This window comes from Trichomycterus rosablanca, chromosome 8, assembly GCF_030014385.1.
Source record: "Trichomycterus rosablanca isolate fTriRos1 chromosome 8, fTriRos1.hap1, whole genome shotgun sequence".
In the NCBI taxonomy this organism is placed as follows: domain Eukaryota; kingdom Metazoa; phylum Chordata; class Actinopteri; order Siluriformes; family Trichomycteridae; genus Trichomycterus; species Trichomycterus rosablanca.
The window spans coordinates 41701074-41726318 of NC_085995.1; the positions used below are offsets into that span (position 1 = coordinate 41701074).

The window sequence follows — 25245 nt, forward strand, 5'->3', positions numbered from 1 at the left end:
TAAACAAACAAACACGCCCACTAAACAAACAAACACGACCACTAAACAAAACAAACACGCCCACTAAACAAAACAAACACGCCCACTAAACAAAACAAACACGCCCACTAAACAAAACAAACACGACCACTAAACAAAACAAACACGACCACTAAACAAAACAAACACGCCCACTAAACAAAACAAACACGCCCACTAAACAAACAAACACGCCCACTAAACAAACAAACACGACCACTAAACAAAACAAACACGCCCACTAAACAAAACAAACACGCCCACTAAACAAAACAAACACGACCACTAAACAAAACAAACACGACCACTAAACAAAACAAACACGCCCACTAAACAAAACAAACACGCCCACTAAACAAACAAACACGCCCACTAAACAAACAAACACGCCCACTAAACAAAACAAACACGCCCACTAAACAAAACAAACACGACCACTAAACAAAACACGCCCACTAAACAAACAAACACGACCACTAAACAAAACAAACACGCCCACTAAACAAAACAAACACGCCCACTAAACAAAACAAACACGACCACTAAACAAACACGACCACTAAACAAACACGACCACTAAACAAAACAAACACGACCACTAAACAAACAAACACGACCACTAAACAAAACAAACACGCCCACTAAACAAAACAAACACGACCACTAAACAAACACGCCCACTAAACAAAACAAACACGCCCACTAAACAAAACAAACACGCCCACTAAACAAACAAACACGACCACTAAACAAAACAAACACGCCCACTAAACAAAACAAACACGCCCACTAAACAAAACAAACACGACCACTAAACAAAACAAACACGACCACTAAACAAAACAAACACGCCCACTAAACAAACAAACACGCCCACTAAACAAAACAAACACGACCACTAAACAAAACAAACACGCCCACTAAACAAACAAACACGCCCACTAAACAAAACAAACACGCCCACTAAACAAAACAAACACGCCCACTAAACAAAACAAACACGACCACTAAACAAAACACGCCCACTAAACAAACAAACACGACCACTAAACAAAACAAACACGCCCACTAAACAAAACAAACACGCCCACTAAACAAAACAAACACGACCACTAAACAAACACGACCACTAAACAAACACGACCACTAAACAAAACAAACACGACCACTAAACAAACAAACACGACCACTAAACAAAACAAACACGCCCACTAAACAAAACAAACACGCCCACTAAACAAAACAAACACGACCACTAAACAAACACGCCCACTAAACAAAACAAACACGCCCACTAAACAAAACAAACACGCCCACTAAACAAACAAACACGACCACTAAACAAAACACGCCCACTAAACAAACACGCCCACTAAACAAACAAACACGCCCACTAAACAAACGAACACGCCCACTAAACAAACGAACACGCCCACTAAACAAACGAACACGCCCACTAAACAAACGAACACGCCCACTAAACAAACAAACACGACCACTAAACAAACAAACACGCCCACTAAACAAACAAACACGCCCACTAAACAAACAAACACGCCCACTAAACAAACAAACACGACCACTAAACAAACAAACACGACCACTAAACAAACACATGCATCACGCCCACTAAACAAGCAACACGCCCACTACACAAACAAACACGACCACTAAACAAACAAACACGCCCACTAAACAAACACGCCCACTAAACAAACACATGCATCACGCCCACTACACAAGCAACACGCCCACTAAAAAAAGCAACACGCCCACTAAACAAGCAACACGCCCACTACACAAGCAACACACCCACTACACAAGCAACACGCCCACTAAAGAAGCAACACGCCCACTAAACAAGCAACACGCCCACTAAAAAAGCAACACGCCCACTACACAAGCAACACGCCCACTAAAAAAGCAACACGCCCACTAAAAAAGCAACACGCCCACTACGCAAGCAACACGCCCACTACACAAGCAACACGCCCACTACACAAGCAACACGCCCACTAAAGAAGCAACACGCCCACTACACAAGCAACACGCCCACTACACAAGCAACACGCCCACTAAAGAAGCAACACGCCCACTACACAAGCAACACGCCCACTACACAAGCAACACGCCCACTAAAGAAGCAACACGCCCACTACACAAGCAACACGCCCACTACACAAGCAACACACCCACTACACAAGCAACACGCCCACTAAAGAAGCAACACGCCCACTACACAAGCAACACGCCCACTACACAAGCAACACACCCACTACACAAGCAACACGCCCACTAAAGAAGCAACACGCCCACTACACAAGCAACACGCCCACTACACAAGCAACACGCCCACTAAAGAAGCAACACGCCCACTACACAAGCAACACGCCCACTACACAAGCAACACACCCACTACACAAGCAACACGCCCACTAAAGAAGCAACACGCCCACTACACAAGCAACACGCCCACTACACAAGCAACACGCCCACTACACAAGCAACACGCCCACATGACAACAAACGCATTAGGATGTGATGAGGATGTGATGAGTACCGGGGAGGGATGATGATGTGATGAGGATGTGATGAGTACCGGGGAGGGATGAGGATGTGATGAGGATGTGATGAGTACTGGGGAGGGATGATGATGTGATGAGGATGTGATGAGTACTGGGGAGGGATGAGGATGTGATGAGTACTGGGGAGGGATGAGGATGTGATGAGGATGTGATGAGTACCGGGGAGGGATGAGGATGTGATGAGGATGTGATGAGTACCGGGGAGGGATGATGATGTGATGAGGATGTGATGAGTACCGGGGAGGGATGATGATGTGATGAGGATGTGATGAGTACCGGGGAGGGATGATGATGTGATGAGGATGTGATGAGTACCGGGGAGGGATGAGGATGTGATGAGGATGTGATGAGTACTGGGGAGGGATGAGGATGTGATGAGGATGTGATGAGTACCGGGGAGGGATGATGATGTGATGAGGATGTGATGAGTACCGGGGAGGGATGATGATGTGATGAGGATGTGATGAGTACCGGGGAGGGATGATGATGTGATGAGTACCGGGGAGGGATGAGGATGTGATGAGGATGTGATGAGTACTGGGGAGGGATGAGGATGTGATGAGTACTGGGGAGGGATGAGGATGTGATGAGTACCGAGGAGGGATGAGGATGTGATGAGGATGTGATGAGTACCGGGGAGGGATGAGGATGTGATGAGGATGTGATGAGTACCGGGGAGGGATGATGAGGATGTGATGAGTATCGGGGAGGGATGAGGATGTGATGAGTACCGGGGAGGGATGAGGATGTGATGAGTACCGGGGAGGAATGATGATGTGATGAGGATGTGATGAGTACTGGGGAGGGATGATGATGTGATGAGGATGTGATGAGTACCGGGGAGGGATGAGGATGTGATGAGTACCGGGGAGGGATGATGATGTGATGAGGATGTGATGAGTACCGGGGAGGGATGAGGATGTGATGAGTACCGGGGAGGGATGAGGATGTGATGAGGATGTGATGAGTACCGGGGAGGGATGATGATGTGATGAGGATGTGATGAGTACCGGGGAGGGATGAGGATGTGATGAGTACCGGGGAGGGATGATGATGTGATGAGGATGTGAGGAGTACCGGGGAGGGATGAGGATGTGATGAGTACCGGGGAGGGATGAGGATGTGATGAGGATGTGATGAGTACCGGGGAGGGATGAGGATGTGATGAGTACCGGGGAGGGATGAGGATGTGATGAGTACCGGGGAGGGATGAGGATGTGATGAGTACCGGGGAGGGATGATGATGTGATGAGGATGTGATGAGTACCGGGGAGGGATGAGGATGTGATGAGTACCGGGGAGGGATGAGGATGTGATGAGTACCGGGGAGGGATGATGATGTGATGAGGATGTGATGAGTACCGGGGAGGGATGATGATGTGATGAGGATGTGATGAGTACCGGGGAGGGATGAGGATGTGATGAGTACCGGGGAGGGATGATGATGTGATGAGGATGTGAGGAGTACCGGGGAGGGATGAGGATGTGATGAGGATGTGATGAGTACCGGGGAGGGATGAGGATGTGATGAGGATGTGATGAGTACCGGGGAGGGATGAGGATGTGATGAGTACCGGGGAGGGATGAGGATGTGATGAGTACCGGGGAGGGATGAGGATGTGATGAGTACCGGGGAGGGATGATGATGTGATGAGGATGTGATGAGTACCGGGGAGGGATGAGGATGTGATGAGTACCGGGGAGGGATGAGGATGTGATGAGTACCGGGGAGGGATGATGATGTGATGAGGATGTGATGAGTACCGGGGAGGGATGATGATGTGATGAGGATGTGATGAGTACCGGGGAGGGATGAGGATGTGATGAGTACCGGGGAGGGATGATGATGTGATGAGGATGTGAGGAGTACCGGGGAGGGATGAGGATGTGATGAGGATGTGATGAGTACCGGGGAGGGATGAGGATGTGATGAGGATGTGATGAGTACCGGGGAGGGATGAGGATGTGATGAGTACCGGGGAGGGATGAGGATGTGATGAGTACCGGGGAGGGATGAGGATGTGATGAGTACCGGGGAGGGATGATGATGTGATGAGGATGTGATGAGTACCGGGGAGGGATGAGGATGTGATGAGGATGTGATGAGTACCGGGGAGGGATGAGGATGTGATGAGTACCGGGGAGGGATGAGGATGTGATGAGTACCGGGGAGGGATGAGGATGTGATGAGTACCGGGGAGGGATGATGATGTGATGAGGATGTGATGAGTACCGGGGAGGGATGAGGATGTGATGAGTACCGGGGAGGGATGAGGATGTGATGAGTACCGGGGAGGGATGAGGATGTGATGAGTACCGGGGAGGGATGAGGATGTGAGGAGTACCGGGGAGGGATGAGGATGTGATGAGTACCGGGGAGGGATGAGGATGTGATGAGGATGTGATGAGTACCGGGGAGGGATGAGGATGTGATGAGTACCGGGGAGGGATGAGGATGTGATGAGTACCGGGGAGGGATGAGGATGTGATGAGTACCGGGGAGGGATGATGATGTGATGAGGATGTGATGAGTACCGGGGAGGGATGATGATGTGATGAGGATGTGATGAGTACCGGGGAGGGATGAGGATGTGATGAGTACTGGGGAGGGATGAGGATGTGATGAGGATGGGATGAGTACCGGGGAGGGATGAGGATGTGATGAGTACCGGGGAGGGATGAGGATGTGATGAGTACCGGGGAGGGATGAGGATGTGATGAGTACCGGGGAGGGATGAGGATGTGATGAGTACCGGGGAGGGATGAGGATGTGATGAGTACTGGGGAGGGATGATGATGTGATGAGGATGTGATGAGTACTGGGGAGGGATGAGGATGTGATGAGGATGTGATGAGTACCGGGGAGGGATGATGATGTGATGAGTACCGGGGAGGGATGAGGATGTGATGAGTACCGGGGAGGGATGATGATGTGATGAGGATGTGATGAGTACCGGGGAGGGATGATGATGTGATGAGGATGTGATGAGTACCGGGGAGGGATGAGGATGTGATGAGTACCGGGGAGGGATGATGATGTGATGAGGATGTGATGAGTACCGGGGAGGGATGAGGATGTGATGAGTACCTTGGAGGGATGAGGATGTGATGAGTACCTTGGAGGGATGAGGATGTGATGAGTACTGGGGAGGGATGAGGATGTGATGAGTACCGGGGAGGGATGAGGATGTGATGAGTATCGGGGAGGGATGAGGATGTGATGAGTACCGGGGAGGGATGAGGATGTGATGAGTACCGGGGAGGAATGATGATGTGATGAGGATGTGATGAGTACCGGGGAGGGATGAGGATGTGATGAGGATGTGATGAGTACCGGGGAGGGATGATGAGGATGTGATGAGTACCGGGGAGGGATGATGAGGATGTGATGAGTATCGGGGAGGGATGAGGATGTGATGAGTACCGGGGAGGGATGAGGATGTGATGAGTACCGGGGAGGAATGATGATGTGATGAGGATGTGATGAGTACCGGGGAGGGATGATGATGTGATGAGGATGTGATGAGTACCGGGGAGGGATGAGGATGTGATGAGTACCGGGGAGGGATGATGATGTGATGAGGATGTGATGAGTACCGGGGAGGGATGAGGATGTGATGAGTACCGGGGAGGGATGAGGATGTGATGAGGATGTGATGAGTACCGGGGAGGGATGATGATGTGATGAGGATGTGATGAGTACCGGGGAGGGATGAGGATGTGATGAGGATGTGATGAGTACCTTGGAGGGATGAGGATGTGATGAGTACCGGGGAGGGATGAGGATGTAGAGCTCAGAGAATCGACTCTTAATGTTGAGTCGAATGAATGAATGATTCAGTGAAAAGATCCGAATGTGCTGCGGTTTTACTGTTTAATGTTCATTTTCAGATTCATTCTACAGTTTATTACCTTTTATTTATTAAAAACTCTAAATAAATATGACATGTTTACACTAGTATAAAGGTTCTGTTGGTTAGTTTGTCACCACATTTTAATGCTGATACATAAAGCAGAAAAATCTGATGCTTTTACCAATAAAGATAGAAAATAAACATGATGGATTATAGAATTGATAATAAAGCTTAATAAAATACAATTATGTTAAAAGCTTTTAATTAAAATGATTAGTGATTTATAGAGATGAAGGAGTGAATCCACTACTCACCCCGACCAGGGTTAAAGTAGAATCAGGAGCGGGTTTGGTTTTGTCAGTGTTTTTTGTGTACGGTGGTGAATTATTTTACGTTTCTTTATTAAATCTACACGTTTCTGTAATTAAACATTAGTAAAACGATTCTGTCTCTGAGCTTCTGACTTTAATGTGACTAAAATCCACGTTCTGCCTCACAGACCGAAACTGGAACCTGTGCAGCGCCGCTTCATCTTACCTTAACGTGATTTTATTATTACTGCAGTCTAATGTAGTTATAATAATGAACTTTATGGAAGTGCTGGGAGCCCTGAACAAAATACTGGGATCTTACCTGACCTCCTCCTGGCACGATTCTAGTTCCATAGTTCTTCATGCAGGTTCCTGTTACACTAAATGCTGTAATAATTCTTAGTTTTCAAGCTGCTCTAATGTTTAAAAGAATAAACTCTGAATCATTAACGCTTCTCTTATAAACATTTATGAACAATAAGCATTAATAGGGCTCTTGTGCAGGGATGCAGCAACACACAGATCCAGCACCCACATACAGATAGTGCAGTTCTGCCCCCTGCTGGCTGGGATGAGAACATGAACCTGAACTCCTCTGCCTGTAGGACACTCGCAGCTTCTTCTGACTGTGTTGGAACTTCCCCAGTGTGTTTGTGTGTGTCTGTGTATGAAGGTTCTGATGGTGGATCTTTGTTTCTTGTGTTGCAGCTCTTATGAACCTCAGAAGGTTCCATCAGCTGTTCGTGGTTCTGACTGAGGAGGAACAGTGACATGGTGAGGTGCTCCAGAAGATGTTGAAGAAATGATAGCAGCACCAGAGTTCCATCCGGAGTTTCATTATCCTCAGTGAGTCCTGATCTTCATGATGAGATCTGATGAGATCATGATGGTGATGATGATGATGATGATGATGATGATGATGATGATGATGATGATGGTGATGATGGTGATGATGATGATGGTGATGATGTGTTTGGTGTTGATGATGGTGATGATGATGGTGATGATGATGATGGTGATGATGATGGTGATGATGATGATGATGATGATGGTGATGATGATGATGGTGATGATGATGGTGATGATGATGATGATGGTGATGATGGTGATGGTGATGGTGATGATGATGGTGATGATGATGGTGATGATGATGATGATGATGATGGTGATGATGATGGTGATGATGATGATGATGATGATGGTGATGGTGATGATGATGATGATGATGGTGATGATGATGGTGATGATGGTGATGGTGGTGATGATGATGGTGATGATGGTGATGGTGATGGTGATGATGATGATGATGGTGATGGTGATGATGATGATGATGATGATGATGATGATGGTGATGGTGATGATGTGTTTGGTGTTGTTGTACAGGGACACAGACTCGCGCTTCTCCTCAGACACGGACTTTGATGATTTCGAGGGGAGAAATGTTCCTCAGGGAAAAGGGAAGGTAGGTCCATCTCTCCATCTCACTCATCTGTTAATAATCACAGCTCATCATGATGATGGTTCTCACTGTGGTTCGCTGAAGTCCCGGAGCTTTAGGCATGACGTGGTGCTGTAACACTTCTCTCTCTCTCTCTCTCACTCTCTCTCTCTCTCTCTCTCTCTCGGTAGAAGGGTAAGAAGGCCCCAGGAGAGAAGGGGAAGGGAGGGAAGGGTGCTGGGCGTTTGAACGGGCATCATCAGGAGAATGGCATGGAGAACATCATGCTGTTTGAAGTGGTCAGGCTGGGGAAGAGTGCCATGCAGGTAGGTGTGTTTGCATCACCACTCTCACAGTAACTGAAGTATCAGATCCTGACTCTGGGTGCTGGGTGTGTCTCAGTCTGTGGTGGACGACTGGATCGAGTCCTACAAGCTGGAGAGAGACGCCTCGCTGATCCACCTCATCAACTTCTTCATCCAGTGTTCAGGCTGTAAAGGTAGGTGACCCCGCCCTCGCCCCACCCTAACCCCACCCAAACCTCACCTTTACCTCACCCCGCCCTCACCTCACCCCGCCCTCACCTCACCCCGCCCTCACATCAACCTCACCTCACCCCGACCCCATCCTTACCCTAACCCCACCCAAACTTAACCCCATCTTCATCTGCCCTCACCTCACCCTAACCCCACCCCGCCCTCACCTCACCCAAACCTCACCTTTACCTCACCCCGCCCTCACCTCACCCCGACCCCATCCTCACCCTCACATCAACCTCACCTCACCCCGACCCCATCCTCACCCTAACCCCACCCAAACTTAACCCCATCTTCATCTGCCCTCACCTCACCCTAACCCCACCCCGCCCTCACCTCACCCTAACCCCACCCAAACCTCACCTTTACCTCACCCCGCCCTCACCTCACCCCGCCCTCACATCAACCTCACCTCACCCCGACCCCATCCTCACCCTAACCCCACCCAAACTTAACCCCATCTTCATCTGCCCTCACCTCACCAGAACTGAAACTGTGTGATGGATCGTAATGTAACAGATCTGATTTGTTCTGATCTAATTTCTTTTGGTCTGTTCTGATCTGATCTGATTTATTCTGTTATGTTCTTTTCTGGTTTGTTCTGATCTGATCTGATCTGATCTGTTCTGTTCTGACGAGGGTTCCTCTGGTTCTGGGTGCAGGTGCTGTGAGTGGTGAGATGTTCCGTCACATGCAGAACTCTGAGATCATCAGGAAGATGACGGAGGAGTTTGATGAGGTGAGCTCTCCTCAGGTGTTTTTTTTTCAGGTTCCTCTCTGACCCTCTTTGACCTCTGACCCTGTGACTGCAGGACAGTGGAGATTATCCTCTCACCATGGCTGGACCTCAGTGGAAGAAGTTCAGGAGCAGCTTCTGTGAGTTCATCTCAGTACTGGTGCGCCAGTGTCAGTACAGCATCATCTATGATGAGTACATGATGGACACCATCATCTCGCTGCTCACCGGCCTGTCCGACTCTCAGGTTCGAGCCTTCAGGCACACCAGCACCCTCGCAGGTCAGAACCACGTCACTGCACGACCTTCAGCGGGGGAGGGGGAATGGGGGGGGGGGCATTCTTCTGAGTGTCCTCAAAAGCCATTATAGATGATTGGATCTGACCCCCCCCCCCCCCCCCCCCCGTTCCTATTTATGTTATATACTGTATATACACTACATTATACACAGCGACCCTGATAAAACATTGAGACCCCCCCTTCCAAAAAATGCTCATGGTAACACTGGTGCATGTAAGCGTGAGGGGATCTACTAGATATTAGTGGGATCTACTAGATATTAGTGGGATCTACTAGATATTAGAGGTTCCATTAGATACTATTGGGATCTATTAGATGCTAGAGGAATCTACTACATACTAGAGGGATCTATTAGATAATAGAGGGATCTCTTTGATACTAGAGGGATCTATTAGACACTGGAGTAATCTGTTAGATACCAGAGGGATCTACTAGATTCTAGCGGGATCTATTCAACGCTAGAGGGATCTATTAGATACTAGAGGGATCTGTTATATACTAGAGAAATCTATTTGATGCTAGAGGGATCTGTTAGATATTAGAGGGATGTATTAGATGCTAGAGGGATCTGTTAGATATTGGAGGGATCTACTAGATGCTAGAGGGATCTATTAGATACTAGAGTCTTTGGTAAATGTAAAACCTACGTATTTAAACGCCTGATTATTGGGTTCCTGTGTTGGTCTCCACAGCGATGAAGCTGATGACGGCTCTGGTGAACGTGGCGCTGAATCTCAGCATCAACATGGACAACACGCAGCGTCAGTACGAGGCCGAGAGGAACAAGGTGATCGGCAAGAGGGCCAACGACCGCCTGGAGCTGCTCCTGCAGAAACGCAAGGAGGTGAGACGCCGGGCGGGGCGGGGGGGGGGGTTGAGATGGAATGTTTACACTGCTGGCAGGACAGTCTAGCACCTGCACCCGCTCTCATTACAAAGCCACAGAAGGGATGTTGCTGAAAGAAGCAGGAAGCACGTGTTGTTCCACAGTGTGTTTGTGGACTGTAGAATGTTATTACTGGCTCGTACAGATTTCTGCAGGGTGCAGAACCTCCTCCTGTCCGCGCTCACAAAGAGCCGAGCCTGTTATAGACGATCCTTTATTAGCTGATCCACATCCAGCTGAGACTCGGACGTTTTTGGAATTATTTTCTTATTTCTTTTACTGCTGTCTGCTTTTATTTACATTTAATCCTAACTTGGACTTGGTTTTGTACCAGGACAAACTGTGGTGTTACTGGAGTTACTGGTGTTACTGGTGTTACTGGTGTTACTGGAGTTACTGGAGTTACTGGTGTTACTGGAGTTACTGGTGTTACTGGTGTTACTGGTGTTACTGGTGTTACTGGAGTTACTGGAGTTACTGGTGTTACTGGTGTTACTGGAGTTACTGGTGTTACTGGTGTTACTGGAGTTACTGGAGTTACTGGAGTTACTGGTGTTACTGGTGTTACTGGTGTTACTGGAGTTACTGGAGTTACTGGTGTTACTGGTGTTACTGGAGTTACTGGAGTTACTGGAGTTACTGGTGTTACTGGTGTTACTGGAGTTACTGGAGTTACTGGTGTTACTGGTGTTACTGGAGTTACTGGAGTTACTGGTGTTACTGGAGTTACTGGAGTTACTGGTGTTACTGGAGTTACTGGTGTTACTGGTGTTACTGGAGATTTTATTATTAATACGTTTTTATTTCTCTGCAGCTCCAAGAGAATCAGGATGAAATTGAGCACATGATGAACGCCATTTTTAAAGGAGTGTTTATACACAGATACCGGTACACACACACACACACACTACTGCACACACACACACTACTGCACACACACTACTGCACACACTACTATACACACACTACACAAAATAAACACACTCTTAAACACACTATTGTACACACACACACATTACACACACACTCTATATACTCACTACACACTTTATACACTGCTATACACACACACACTACTGCACACACACACACTTTATACACTACTGTACACACACACACACTACTGCATGCACTATTCACACCATGCACATCTACACACACACACACTATATATATATATACTCACTACACACTTTATACGTACATTACTGTACACACACACACACACTATTGCATGCACTACTACACACACACACACACACACACACACACTTTATACACTACTGTACACACACACTATTGCATGCACTATTCACACCATACACATCTACACACACACACACACTATACTCACTACACACTTTATACACTACTACACACACATGCTCTATACACACACACACAGTTTATACACTACTATACACACACACTACTACACACACACACTTTATACATTACTGTACACACACAGACACACTTGCATGCACTATTCACACCATGCACATCTACACACACACACACACACACACACACACACACACACTTTATACACACTATATTCACACACTCGTACACACACTAGGCACTTTATATTCTATTATACACACACTACACACCTTGTACGTTAGTATAAACTCACTCAGTAGGAGGTTTTATGCTGTAATTTGCTCGCTACACGTTCAGGAACTCTGCTCTGTTTCCCGCGCAGAGACGCCATCTCAGAGATCCGAGCGATCTGTGTCGAGGAGATCGGGATCTGGATGAAACTGTACAGCGATGCTTTTCTCAACGACAGCTACCTGAAGTACGTGGGCTGGACCATGCATGACAAGGTGAGCATCAGGATCAGACTGAGCGTCAGGGTGGTTTATTGAGGAGAATAAAGTTCCTGTAGAACGTGGAGATGATCTGATCTTCTCTTCCACAGCAAGGTGAGGTGAGACTGAAGTGTCTCACAGCTCTGCAGGGTCTCTACCACAACCGGGAGCTCAACACCAAACTGGAGCTCTTCACCAGTCGCTTCAAGGTCAGTAGAACCTGCACCTTACCTCACTGATACAACATGGTGATGATGGTGATGGTGATGGTGGTGATGATGATGATGTCTTGGGTTTTCCAGGACCGTATCGTTTCCATGACGCTGGATAAGGAGTACGATGTCGCTGTGCAGGCAATCAAGCTGCTGACGCTTGTGCTGCAGTAAGATATTAAATGAAGCTGATTAGTTGAAGCATGTTGATGAAGCGCGTGATGATGATGAAGCGTGTGATAATGAAGCACGTGATGATGATAAAGCGCGTGATGATGAAGCATGTGATGATGAAGCGTGTGATGATGAAACGTGATGATGAAGCGTGTGATGATGATGAAGCGCGTGAGGCTGATGAAGAGCGTGATGATGAAGTGCGTGATGAAGCGTGTGTTGAAGCGTGTGATGAAGCGTGTGATGCTGATGAAGAGCGTGATGATGAAGCGTGTGATGATGATGAAGTGTGTGATGAAGCGTGTGATGAGGAAGCGTGTGATGATGATGAAGTGTTTGATGAAGCGTGTGATGATGATGAAGAGCGTGATGATTAAGCGTGTGATGATGAAGCGTGTGATGATGATGAAGTGTTTGATGAAGCGTGTGATGATGATGAAGAGCGTGATGATGAAGCGTGTGATGATGAAGCGTGTGATGATGATGAAGTGTGTGATGAAGCATGTGATGATGATGATGAAGTGTGTGATGAAGCGTGTGATGAAGCGTGTGATGATGATGATGAAACGTGATGATGAAGCGTGTGATGATGATGAAGCGCGTGAGGCTGATGAAGAGCGTGATGATGAAGTGCGTGATGAAGCGTGTGTTGAAGCGTGTGATGAAGCGTGTGATGCTGATGAAGAGCGTGATGATGAAGCGTGTGATGATGATGAAGTGTGTGATGAAGCGTGTGATGATGATGAAGTGTTTGATGAAGCGTGTGATGATGATGAAGAGCGTGATGATTAAGCGTGTGATGATGAAGCGTGTGATGATGATGAAGTGTTTGATGAAGCATGTGATGATGATGATGAAGTGTGTGATGAAGCGTGTGATGATGAAGCGTGTGATGATGATGATGAAGCGTGTGATGATGAAGCGTGTGATGATGATGATGAAGTGTTTGATGAAGCGTGTGATGATGAAGCGTGTGATGATGAAGCGTGTGATGATGATGAAGTGTGTGATGAAGCATGTGATGATGATGATGAAGTGTGTGATGAAGCGTGTGATGATGAAGCGTGTGATGATGATGATGATGAAGTGTGTGATGAAGCGTGTGATGATGAAGCATGTTGATGTGAAGCGTGTGATGTGAAGCAAGTTGATGAAGCGTGTGATGATGATGAAGTGTTTGATGAAGCGTGTGATGATGAAGCATGTTGATGTGAAGCAAGTTGATGAAGCATGCTCTGACGTGACCTCGTGTTCCCCTCTGCAGTAGCAGTGATGAAGTGCTGACGGCGGAGGACTGTGAGAGCGTTTATCACCTGGTTTACTCCGCCCACCGACCCGTCGCCATCGCCGCCGGAGAGTTCCTGTATAAAAAGTGAGAGTGGATTCAGGTTCTCTGGAGGTCCAGGGTCTGGAGGGGGGCGGATGGAGGTCCAGGGATTAATTATACTCACCCCAATTTGTTTATTGTCTGTGTTACCACCACGTCACCGGTCACAGTCCATCAGAGACTCACACCAGTTTATTTCTTATTGCTTTTCTAGCTTGAATAAAGAAATAAAGAAAGTATCCTCACATAAATACATTTGGCTGGAAAAATCCGAACCTGGCAACCCTGTATTGACGTCAACCAGGCGAGGTGAATAGCGCCAGCGCCCTCTGCTGTTTAAAGTGAATATCGATTTATCTTAAATGAATAACCGATTCGAATCGTGGCACATGTGCACCCATTTTTAACTGTCTTGTGGTGCATCGTTACATCCCTACAAGCTACTAAATCAGTAATCAAAAGGTCGCTGGTTCAAGCCCCACCACTGCCAGGTTGCCCATGTTGGGCTCTTGAGCAAGGCCCCTGGCTGTAAGTGAAGCCTGATGGATGTTCATGTTTTGTTTGAAGACTCTTCAGTCATCAGAACCTGGAGGACGACGGCACGCCGAGGAGACGCGGGAGGCAGAGCCTGAACGCCAACCTGATGAAGACCACCGTGTTCTTCTTCCTGGAGAGCGAGGTAAGTCTCAGCTGGTAATCAGATTTAGATGAAACGTGGGTCGGGTGGAGAGACGGGAGTATACGGTGCTGTGGGTGGGGTGGTGGGGTTACGGTGTTACGGCGGTGTGACGGGTCCTGTCCCCCCCCCTCAGCTGCACGAACACGCGGCGTACCTGGTGGACAGCCTGTGGGACTGCGCGTCCGAGCTGCTGAAGGACTGGGAGAGCATGGTCAGCCTCCTGCTGGACGAGCCGCTGGCCGGAGAGGAAGGTAGGGGGCGCTCTCTGTTCCTCCGCCGTGTTCCCTGTCGTGTGTGTGTTGTTAACCGGACGTGTGTTGTGCAGCCCTGACAGACAGGCAGGAGACGGCGCTGATCGAGATCATGCTCTGTACCATTCGCCAGGCGGCCGAGTGCCACCCTCCTGTGGGCAGAGGCACCGGCAAGAGGGTAAGAGGGCGTGAGGCCACGCCCGTCATTCTCATCACTAACATGTCCATAAGAAACGATGCAGATAGGAAGCTTAACAGCCACTGAGGAGTTTGGCATGTTCTCCACATGTCCACATGGGCATTCCTTTGGCACCTGTTTTTATTATTAACATTATTAGGGTCCCAGTGGGTCAGGAGCCCACCAGAATCACCAGTTCTCTTCCATGGTTTCAGGTGTTGACGGCGAAGGAGAAGAAGACGCAGCTGGATGACCGGACGCGCCTGACGGAACTGTTCACCGTGGCTCTGCCAGCGTTACTAACAAAGGTAGAACCGCTTCGGTTCTGTAGTTCTGGAGCTGCTGTGGTTCCTCTGTAGTTCCGCTGTGGTTCTGCTGTGGTTCCTCTGTGGTTCTGCTGTGGTTCCTCTGTGGTTCTGCTGTGGTTCCTCTGTGGTTCTGCTGTGGTTCCTCTGTGGTTCTGCTGTGGTTCTGCTGTGGTTCCTCTGTGGTTCTGCTGTGGTTTTGCTGTGGTTCCTCTGTGGTTCTGCTGTGGTTCTGCTGTGGTTCCTCTGTGGTTCTGCTGTGGTTCCTCTGTGGTTCTGCTGTGGTTCTGCTGTGGTTCCTCTTACCCCTTTTCCACCAAAAAAAACGTGGTTCTTGAACCGGTTCTGTTCAGGTTTCTCTGAACCTTGGTGTTCTGTAGAGAACCGATGCGCGTTTCCACCAGTTTTTGAGAACCAAGCAGCGCCATCATCGGTGGGTGTTATTACTAAGAGTTAAGAGCGGTAATATCATGGTGGAGTGTGTGGATTATGTGTGAGCGTTTGTGCTGCTGTTACAGATGTTTGTTTTTATGTAAAAAGCATCGATCTAACTATCGGTGATGAGAAGACGTGACGTGTTCGTCTCAGTTGTTGTTTTTTTTACTTTATTGACGTGAGAAGCGTTTTGCACTTCGTTTTCACCGCGACTCTCGGCTCAAATAACCGATTTACTCAGCGCTCGACTCGAGAGGTGAAACATCATTAAAGTTCCACAACATGAACAAACATCTGTGAAATAAACATCAGATCCAGTCTAAAATACCACGTGTATCTGTGTGTAACTGGATTTACACGTGTGGTGTTTATGCAGCTCGGGGAGATGAAAAAGCTTCACGCTTTATTTTTCACGTTAAGCGAGTTTCGTTCTGTCCGGGTCACTTTTAACACGTTATATCTCACAGTTCATCTTTTTAAAGGCGCTTTGAAAATATCGGCAGCAAACTGGAGCAAAATGTGATCAGGTGAAGTTTAAAAAATAAAAATGCAGCATTAAGCTCCATACGAGACTCCAGCAGACGGCATTGTTGCTAACGCGCTATGCTGTACGACATGACACGCCCACTGATGGACGTCACGGTTCGGGCTGAATAACCCAGTATCCTGTGGTGCCAGATTGGCCCGCTAGTTCACTGTCTGGAACCTCTTTTTTCCGGTGGAAACACGCAGAACCGGTTCAAAGTCAAGTTCGAGAACCGGAACGGGCTCCGTGCTGCATCGGTGGAAAAGGGGTATCTGTGGTTCTGCTGTGGTTCCACTGTGGTTCCACTGTAGTTCCTCTGTGGTTCCACTGTAGTTCCTCTGTGGTTCCACTGAAGTTCCACTGTAGTTCCTCTGTGGTTCCTCTGTGGTTCCACTGTGGTTCCACTGTAGTTCCTCTGTGGTTCCACTGTGGTTCCACTGTAGTTCCTCTGTGGTTCCTCTGTGGTTCCACTGTGGTTCCACTGTAGTTCCTCTGTGGTTCCACTGTGGTTCCACTGTAGTTCCTCTGTGGTTCCACTGTGGTTCCACTGTAGTTCCTCTGTGGTTCCGCTGTGGTTCCACTGTGGTTCTCACTCTGGGTGCTTTTGTTTCTCCTGCAGTACTCCGTGGACGCAGAGAAGCTGACCAACCTGCTTCAGCTGCCGCAGCACTTTGATCTGGAGATCTACACCACAGGCCGGCTGGAGAAGGTGGGTCAGAACCTCCCAGGGTTCCTGCAGCAGGTACTGGACCCCCCGCGTTCCTAACCGTGCGTCTGTTCTTCTGCGTTAGCACCTGGAGGCGCTGCTGAGGCAGATCAGGGAGATCGTACTGAAGCACACGGACGCCGACGTGCTGGAGGTCTGCTCCAGGACCTGCCACGCCCTCAGCAACGACGAGTTCACCATCTACAACAGGGTGGACGTGGCCCGCAGCCAGCTCATGGACGAACTGGTGGACAAGTTCAACCGGCTGCTGGAGGACTTCCTACAGGAGGTGAAGATCAGGGGTTAGCTCACAGCTGTGGGTGGATCTAAGAGGGATCACTGGAGATCACAAGATCCCAGGAACCTTCACTGGCTGAAGAGGGAGGCGGGTTAGCACGCGGCGACCTGAGCTAAACTCATCCCAAGAGCCTCCGCTGTACCAGCAGATCTTCTCCCCTAAAGTTCTCCCTTTGATCTCATAATTTAGTCATTTCTAATTCCCAGCTGTGAACCTGCTGCTTCTCACACAACCCAGGTCTGATTGAGGAGAGTCGGACCATCACACGCCCCTTCTGACACGTGTTTAATCTGCACCACTTCTTATCACCCGCCAGTGTCGGGCTCCCACACAGAGCCGTATCACATACAGAGAGACACACTGAGCTCCATGCCCCCCCCCCCAACACACACACACACACACACACACACACACACACTCTTATTGCAGCGGCAGAGGAAAAACACGCTGTCTGACCTCCGCTCCCTCCAACACGCCACTGTGTATGTGTGGACGCCCGGTCAGGTCGGCAGCTCTGCTGAGATTCACACTCGTGAGTTCCGACCCTCCGCAGTGGTTAAGGGCCTTGCTCAGGGGCCCAGCAACATCTCATTTCTATCTTGGTAAATTAAGAACTAAGCTACCACCACCACCGCTGCTGCCCACGTGTAAAGGAAATGATATGCTTTCCACTTCACAGCAACAGTTTAGGGAAGGCCCTTCCCTGTTCCAGCCGCACTCAACAGCTCTGGGATGAACCGGAACACCGACTGATCGATCAGTGCCCAGCCACACACATGCTGGGACAGTGGTAGCTGTAGTGGTTAAAGTTCTGGACTAGTAATCAGAAGGTTGCCAGTTCAAACCACCACCAGCAAGTTGCCACTGATGGGCCCCTAAGCAAGGCCCTTAACTCTCAATTGCTCAAACTGTATTCAGTTATAACTGTAAGTTGCTTTGGATAAAAGCGTCCACTAAATGCAACAAATGTACATGTCATGTTTTGACTGAACGGGCACAAATTCCCACAGACACACTTCAGAGTCTTGTGAGAAGCTTCTTAGAAGTTCTGTTGTTCTAGCTGAAGGGATCACACAGAGGTCACTGTGTCTTAATACTGGTTGTTTTTGAAATGGGACGCCCAACAAGCTCATGGTCAGGCGTCCGAATACTTTTGGCCATGTCGTGTACGTTATTGTTTCTGATTAGAGATAAAGCAGTAGGTGTAATGATGTTGTTATTAGGGTGAGTGTGCTCTGTAGTAGTCGTGATTGGCGTGTTTGTGCCTGTTTTCAGGGTGAGGACCTGGATGAAGACGACGCTTATCAGGTTCTGTCCACATTAAAGAGGATCACCGCCTTCCACAAGTACGTACCCACTCACCCACTCACCGGCGGGGTGTAGGTTCGATTCTCGGCTGAATGATGTGTGGTTTGATCGATGTTTGTTTGATGTCTGTGTGGTCAGCGCTCACGACCTGTCGAAGTGGGATCTGTTCACCAGTCTGTACCGCTTACTGAACACCGGGGTGGAGAACGGGGACACGCCCGAGCAGGTGAGCACGGCTCCTCGGTGTTCTCCTGAGTTCGGAGTGGTGATGATGGGAGTAACGACGCTCCTGTGTTTGATCTTACAGATCGTGGTCCAGGCGCTGCAGTGTACGCACTACGTCCTGCTCTGGCATCTAGCCAAGGTGTCTGAGGGGGGCGGCAGGAAGGTGAGACACCTCGACCCTGGTTCTGAGGGTTCTGATCGGGTTCTGTTTGGGTTCTGTTCAGGTTCTTTTTTGGCTCTGTTTGGGTTCTGCTCATGTTTTGTTTGGGTTCTTTATGGGTTCTGTTTAGGTTCTGCTCAGGTTTTGTTCGTGTTCTGTTTGGGTTTTGCTGGTCTCTGATTGGTTCTGCTGGCCTCTGATTGGGTTCTGCTCGGGTTCTGATTGGTTTTGCTGGTCTCTGATTAGTTCTGCTCGGGTTCTGATTGGTTCTGCTGGTCTCTGGTTGGTTCTGCTGGTCTCTAATTGGTTGATTTGTTGTGATGTCACTAGGAGGACGTGGTGATGTTGAGGAAGCAGATGCGAGCATTCTGCCTCATGTGCCAGCGTTATTTATCCAGTATCAACACGCCAGTGAAGGAGCAGGTCAGTATGAGCCGTCAGCGTTCCCATGCGTCCCCCCGTCGGTGTGACACTGCGCTCCTGACCGCTTTTCTCTCAACAGGCCTTCACCATCCTGTGTGACCTGCTACTGATCTTCAGTCATCAGATGGTCTCTGGTGGTCGGGAGCTTCTGGAGCCGCTGATCTTCTCACCGGATGCGTCGCTGCAGTCAGACCTGCTCAGCTTCATCCTGGACCACGTCTTCATCGAGCAGGACGAGGACAGCGCCGCAGGTTTGGTGTGGAACGCCGGCGGGGGGGGGGGGGGGGGGGGGTGGAGATCTGTACGTGTCGCTGATATGTAACCAGATTTAAACGTGAGATCAGATGTGCAGTTGCGCCCTCTGCTGGCTGCTCGAGGTGCTGCACACAGACGGTGAATAATGTGTGCTCGGTGGGGCACAGCGGCCTGATCCACTAGCAGCACACCAATGCTGAGTGTGGGAACTCTACATGTTTAAATGTCAGCAGAGCTGCCGACCTGACCGGGCGTCCTCACAGGCACAATCGGGCGTGTTGGAGGGAGGGAAGGTTGAGCGGCGTCTGTTCTCACTGCCGCTGCGATATGAGATCTCAGGAACCTGGTGTGGGTCTGAGTGGGAACCTGGCACTGGCCGGTGATTAGAAGCGGCGGCAGTGTTGTGATTCAGCTCTTGGGAATTGGATATGATTAAATTGCTTAATTAAATTGATTACATTAAAAAATGCTGGACAAAAATGTAGCACAGCAGTGCTGACATCCCAGAGTTATGGGTTTAAATCTTAGCTGTGCTACTGGTCGGCCGGGTGCCTACACAGACATAATTTGTGTGTCTGAAGAAGGGCAGCACTAAAGGAAAACTCATCACTGCTGTACTGACGGTTGTGGCCTAGCGGTTAAGGTACTGGACTAGTAATCCAAAGGTCGCTGGTTCAAGCCCTACCACTGCCAGGTTGCCACCGTTGGGCCCTTGAGCAAGGCCCTTAACCCTCAATTGCTTAGACACTATACCGTCACTGTACTGTAAGTCGCTTTGGATATAAGCGTCTGCTAAATGCTGAAAATGTAAATGAAAATGTAAATGTACTGATGCCCTCTGCTGGCTGGTGGAGGTAGTGCACACACGTGACTCTCAGTGCTGTATAAGCACGCCTGGTGCAGGTGAAAAGAAGTGGTTGGTACGACATGCTTGTGTTAAATACGGCCCTCCTCTGTCAGGGTCTGGGGAACTGGATGTGACTAGATTTGGATAAAGAGGGAAAAATATAAGTAGAATAAACTACATGTATGTATGTAGAATAATTATGTATTGATTTGATTGTGTGCTTGGAACAGACGATCCTCAGGAGGACGAAGCCAATAAAATCGAAGCTCTACACCGGAGGCGTAACCTCCTCGCCGCCTACTGCAAACTCATCATCTACAACGTGGTGGACATGAGGACGGGCGCCGATATCTTTAAGCAGTACATGAGGGTACGGTTTACGTTCTTACCCTGATTTACAGATGTGGGTGAAGCTGAGGTGCGCTGACGTTCCTCTGATGTTCCTCTGATGTTCCTCTGATCTCTCTTCAGTATTATAACGATTACGGCGACATCATCAAGGAAACCATGAGCAAGACACGTCAGATCGACAAGATCCAGTGTGCAAAGACGCTCGTCCTGAGCCTGCAGCAGGTACGCCCCGCCCCGCCCCGCCCCGATGTGTTTTGAACACACCCCCCCAGGTCTCGATCGGTTCTCACGGTTCTCTCCCGGTGTTCTGTGTAGCTGTTTATGGAGATGCTGTCGGAGCTGGGTCCCGGGTTCGACCGCTCCTCGTCGCTCTTCTGTGGGATTAAAGAACTCGCCCGTCGCTTCTCGCTGACCTTCGGCCTGGATCAGATCAAGACCAGGGAGGCCATCGCCATGCTGCACAAGTACGCGCTGGTGTTCTTTTTTGCAGCTCTGAGGTTCTTCTGAGGTTCTTCTGAGCTTCCTCTCACTCTGATGTTCTGTGATGTTCCGCTCGTAGGGACGGGATCGAGTTCGCCTTCAAAGAGCCGAGCCCTCAGGGAGAGGCGTATCCTCCTGTCAACCTGGCCTTCCTGGACATCCTGAGCGAGTTCTCCTCCAAGCTCATGAGACAGGACAAGCGCACAGTGTAAGCAGCATCGGAACGCTGACGGTGGGATCCCTGATAGAACTGAGAATGAATCTGCTAGAGTTTCAGTCTGGTTTTAATCAGAGCTGCGCAGTCGGGCGTGTCCGAGGGAGGGAGGGTCGGGCGGCGTGTTTTCTCCCTGTCGCTCTCTGGGTGGGAACCCGACACTATCAGGTGATTAGAAGTGGCGTCAGATTGGACCTGTCGAGGAGGGGTGATGTGGTGATTTTGCTCTCCAGTCAGATCTGTGGTTGTGCAAGCTGCAGCGGGATCACAAGTGGGAATTGGATATGACTAATTGACACCAGTGCTCACATCCCAAACTTATGCTACCAGCCGGTTGGGCTCCTGCGTGGAGTTTATTGCAGCCAGCAGAGGGCGTTACTGCAGCAGTGATGAGGAGGGTATAACTCCACCGGAAGGGATTCCTGCTGCAGTTACGCCCTCTGCTGGCTGGTGGATGGCGCTGCACAGAGACGGAAGATAATGGAGATGAATGCGTGACTCTCCGTGCGCGATACGGATCTCCGTATGAACCCTCCCGGTGCAGGTGAAAAGAAGCGGTCGGTACTGCACGCGTGTCGGAGGGGCCGCACCCCTGTGGGAGGTTTCAGGATGGAGGTGTGAGACACGTGTGTGCTGCTGACCTGTCTCACCCCCCTCTCTGATTGTAGGCACATGTACCTGGAGCGCTTCATGAGCTTTCAGATGGCCCTGCAGAGGGACGACTGCTGGCTGCCGCTCATCACCTACAGGAACTCGCTGCAGACGGGCGCAGACGACGACGCCATGTCCGTGGTGAGCGGCGTCAGCAGTCGCGGCTCCGCCCGCAGCAGGAAACCCAAACCCGCCACGCCCAAGAGGAAACTTCCCGAAGGTACGCTGGGCCGCGCCCCTCCCGTCCCTAAAGCTCTGCCGTCGTTATCGTGGGGCGGGTAACGAGTGTAACCTCTGACCCCTGTGTGTGCAGCGGAGGAGAGCATCGGCGGCGGTGGCGGCGGTGCGGAGGCGTGGCTGAACCGCGAGCAGAGCGTACAGACCCCCGTCATGATGCCTTCACCGCACCTCACGTCCACCCTGATGAGGGAGCCCAAGCGGACGCGAGCCGAGGAGGCGTACATGAGCGTGTACACGCACCCCTCCGAACAGCACCCACAGCACCTCCCACACCCACACACCCCCCAGCCACACCACCAGCACCTCCACCCACAGCACGCCGCGCTGGACTACAAGTAAGAGCTCTGATCATCTCATCAGGTTATTCACCTCAGTACAGCCGTACCCTGATACTCCACGTCAGGTGCTTCTGGGCGTGGCGTTGAGTTTTAAAGACGTTGAGTTTCGAGGTATTGTTCCCATGAGGATGTTTGGGATGTAACCGTCACTGTCGGTGTGTGTTGCAGCACGCAGGTCACGTGGATGCTGGCGCAGCGGCAGCAGCAGGAGGAAGCGGCGCGGCAGCAGCATGAGAGAGCCATGAACTACGCCAAACTGAGGAGCAACCTGCAGCACGCCATGTAAACACACACACACACTAAACATGTTCAGACTGGCACCTGACCGGGCACCACAAACACAATCGGGCGTGTCTGAGGGAGGCTTACGCCGTGATATGAGATCTGCAGGACCGGTCCGGGCACCTGTGTGTGGGGGAGGGGGGAGCACATGGAGCTTAGCACAGTCGGGCGTGCCTGAGGGAGGGAGGGTCAGACGGTGTGATGTGAGATCTCTGGGGCGTGATACGTCTGTGTGGGAACCCAGAACTGGCAGGTCATTACAAACGCCGTCTGATTGGACTTGTCGGGGACGTGTGGTGATCCTGCTCTCCAGTCAGATCTGGGGTCGTGGAAATTGGGAACTGGATATGACTAAATAAGGAAAAAAATCCAGGAAAAAAAAGGCATGGTGAAGGGCGCCCGGCTGGCACAGCAGTGCTGACATCTTAAACTTATGAGTTTAAACTCAGCTCTGCTACCACCCAGCTGGGCTCCTGCATGAAGTTTATCAGCTCGTTCGAGGCTGGGAGTGTCGCAGTGCTGTATTCCTCAGTGTGTGTGTGTGTGGTGGGGGGGGGGGGGGGGGGGTCACATGGAGCTTAGTACGCTCCGTACGCTATACACCTTTCTCTGCAGTAACACAACACTAGCAGGTGATAAGAAGCGGCGGCAGATTGGACACGTCAGAGGGGGCGTGTGGGAATCTGGCTTTCCTTGATCAGATCAGGGGTCGAGCAAGCAGCAGCAGGATCACAATTGTGAAGTGGATATGACTAAATTAGGGATAAATGTGGAAATCGAGAAATTAAGTTCTGTCTGAACTCCTGCACTGAACGATGGTTAAACGCGAGCGCCGCTGTTTCTGTTCCAGCCGTCGGGGATCGGGCCTGATGGAGGACGACGAGGAGCCCATCGTAGAGGACGTGATGATGTCATCAGAGGGTCGCATCGAGGATCTGAACGAGGGCATGGACTTTGACACCATGGAGATCGACCTGGTACTGAAGATCTGATCTGTTAGAGTATAAACGCTCTGCTCGCTTATATAATCAGATCCAGAACGTTCTTAATTAAAGGGTTTAGTGGGGGTGTGGCCCTCAGTTTGGAACTCAGTAGTAGTTTCAGTGATCACGGCTGAGCTGTTGATGCTCCCAGATGTTTCTGATGTCTGATGGTTCTAAAGGCGCATTCACATGAGAAGCGGCAAAACCGTTTTTTGCTCTTTGATCCAGTTTGCTGTTGGCTGACCTTTTAAAGCTCCTCCAATGAGACGAACTGTTTGAACAAAGCGGTTCTGCTGCTTCTCATGTGCAGTGTTCATTTCGTTGACGAATGATTTTCGTCATAGTTTTCGTCAACGAACCTTTTTTTCCTGACGAAAACGAGACGATAACTAAATAAAAACGACATAAAATGATAAAAACTATGACGAAATGAATCGACACTTTTGTCAACGAATAAAAACGAGACGAAAATGTTTGGCAGGGACGACATCCAATCAGAACTGATTTAGTTTTGTGGAAGGTAGGGACAAGTTAGGAAGAGATCCAATCAGAACTACTTTAGCGTATGTGGAGGGGCGGGACAAGCCGGGTAGCCATCCAATCAGTACTAATCTTTTGCAGTACCGCGGTAAGAGCACAACTCGCACAAGTTTGATCTAAACCCTGGAAGACCAGACCAGCCTGTGAACTTTCTTTACTCATGGAACCACATTAACTCCACAATGTCAACAGGGAGAAACAGGAGAGTCGATATATCTGGACACGTTTCTCATTTGACGTCGTGAGAAACAAGACGATGTGTGTAAACCATGTGGGGCGATCTCTGATAAAAACACAACAGATCTGAAACATCTGGCACCGCTGGCAGTATAATGGCAACATAACGGCACAGCTGCTTTTATGGTACCCAGTTTTA

At 49.6% G+C, this 25245-nt stretch overlaps 1 protein-coding gene across 1 annotated transcript in view; it reads left to right on the plus strand.

Moving 5' to 3' along the window:
• The window catches only part of stag2b (STAG2 cohesin complex component b), a 29343-nt gene that overhangs the window by 1713 nt on the left and 2385 nt on the right, over positions 1-25245 (plus strand). The window contains exons 2-32 of the mRNA XM_063000922.1: positions 7477-7614; positions 8152-8230; positions 8398-8532; positions 8609-8705; positions 9405-9481; positions 9555-9759; positions 10471-10622; positions 11479-11552; positions 12373-12496; positions 12592-12690; positions 12784-12863; positions 14132-14239; positions 14762-14873; positions 15007-15124; positions 15199-15302; positions 15518-15610; positions 17188-17277; positions 17360-17563; positions 18848-18918; positions 19019-19106; positions 19188-19268; positions 19596-19688; positions 19768-19939; positions 21021-21160; positions 21262-21363; positions 21457-21605; positions 21701-21829; positions 22504-22706; positions 22800-23061; positions 23233-23346; positions 24197-24323. Of these exons, the coding sequence (XP_062856992.1) occupies positions 7571-7614; positions 8152-8230; positions 8398-8532; positions 8609-8705; positions 9405-9481; positions 9555-9759; positions 10471-10622; positions 11479-11552; positions 12373-12496; positions 12592-12690; positions 12784-12863; positions 14132-14239; positions 14762-14873; positions 15007-15124; positions 15199-15302; positions 15518-15610; positions 17188-17277; positions 17360-17563; positions 18848-18918; positions 19019-19106; positions 19188-19268; positions 19596-19688; positions 19768-19939; positions 21021-21160; positions 21262-21363; positions 21457-21605; positions 21701-21829; positions 22504-22706; positions 22800-23061; positions 23233-23346; positions 24197-24323 (3726 nt within the window). The 5' untranslated portion in view covers positions 7477-7570. The remainder of the gene's footprint in view (positions 1-7476; positions 7615-8151; positions 8231-8397; positions 8533-8608; positions 8706-9404; positions 9482-9554; positions 9760-10470; positions 10623-11478; positions 11553-12372; positions 12497-12591; positions 12691-12783; positions 12864-14131; positions 14240-14761; positions 14874-15006; positions 15125-15198; positions 15303-15517; positions 15611-17187; positions 17278-17359; positions 17564-18847; positions 18919-19018; positions 19107-19187; positions 19269-19595; positions 19689-19767; positions 19940-21020; positions 21161-21261; positions 21364-21456; positions 21606-21700; positions 21830-22503; positions 22707-22799; positions 23062-23232; positions 23347-24196; positions 24324-25245) is intronic.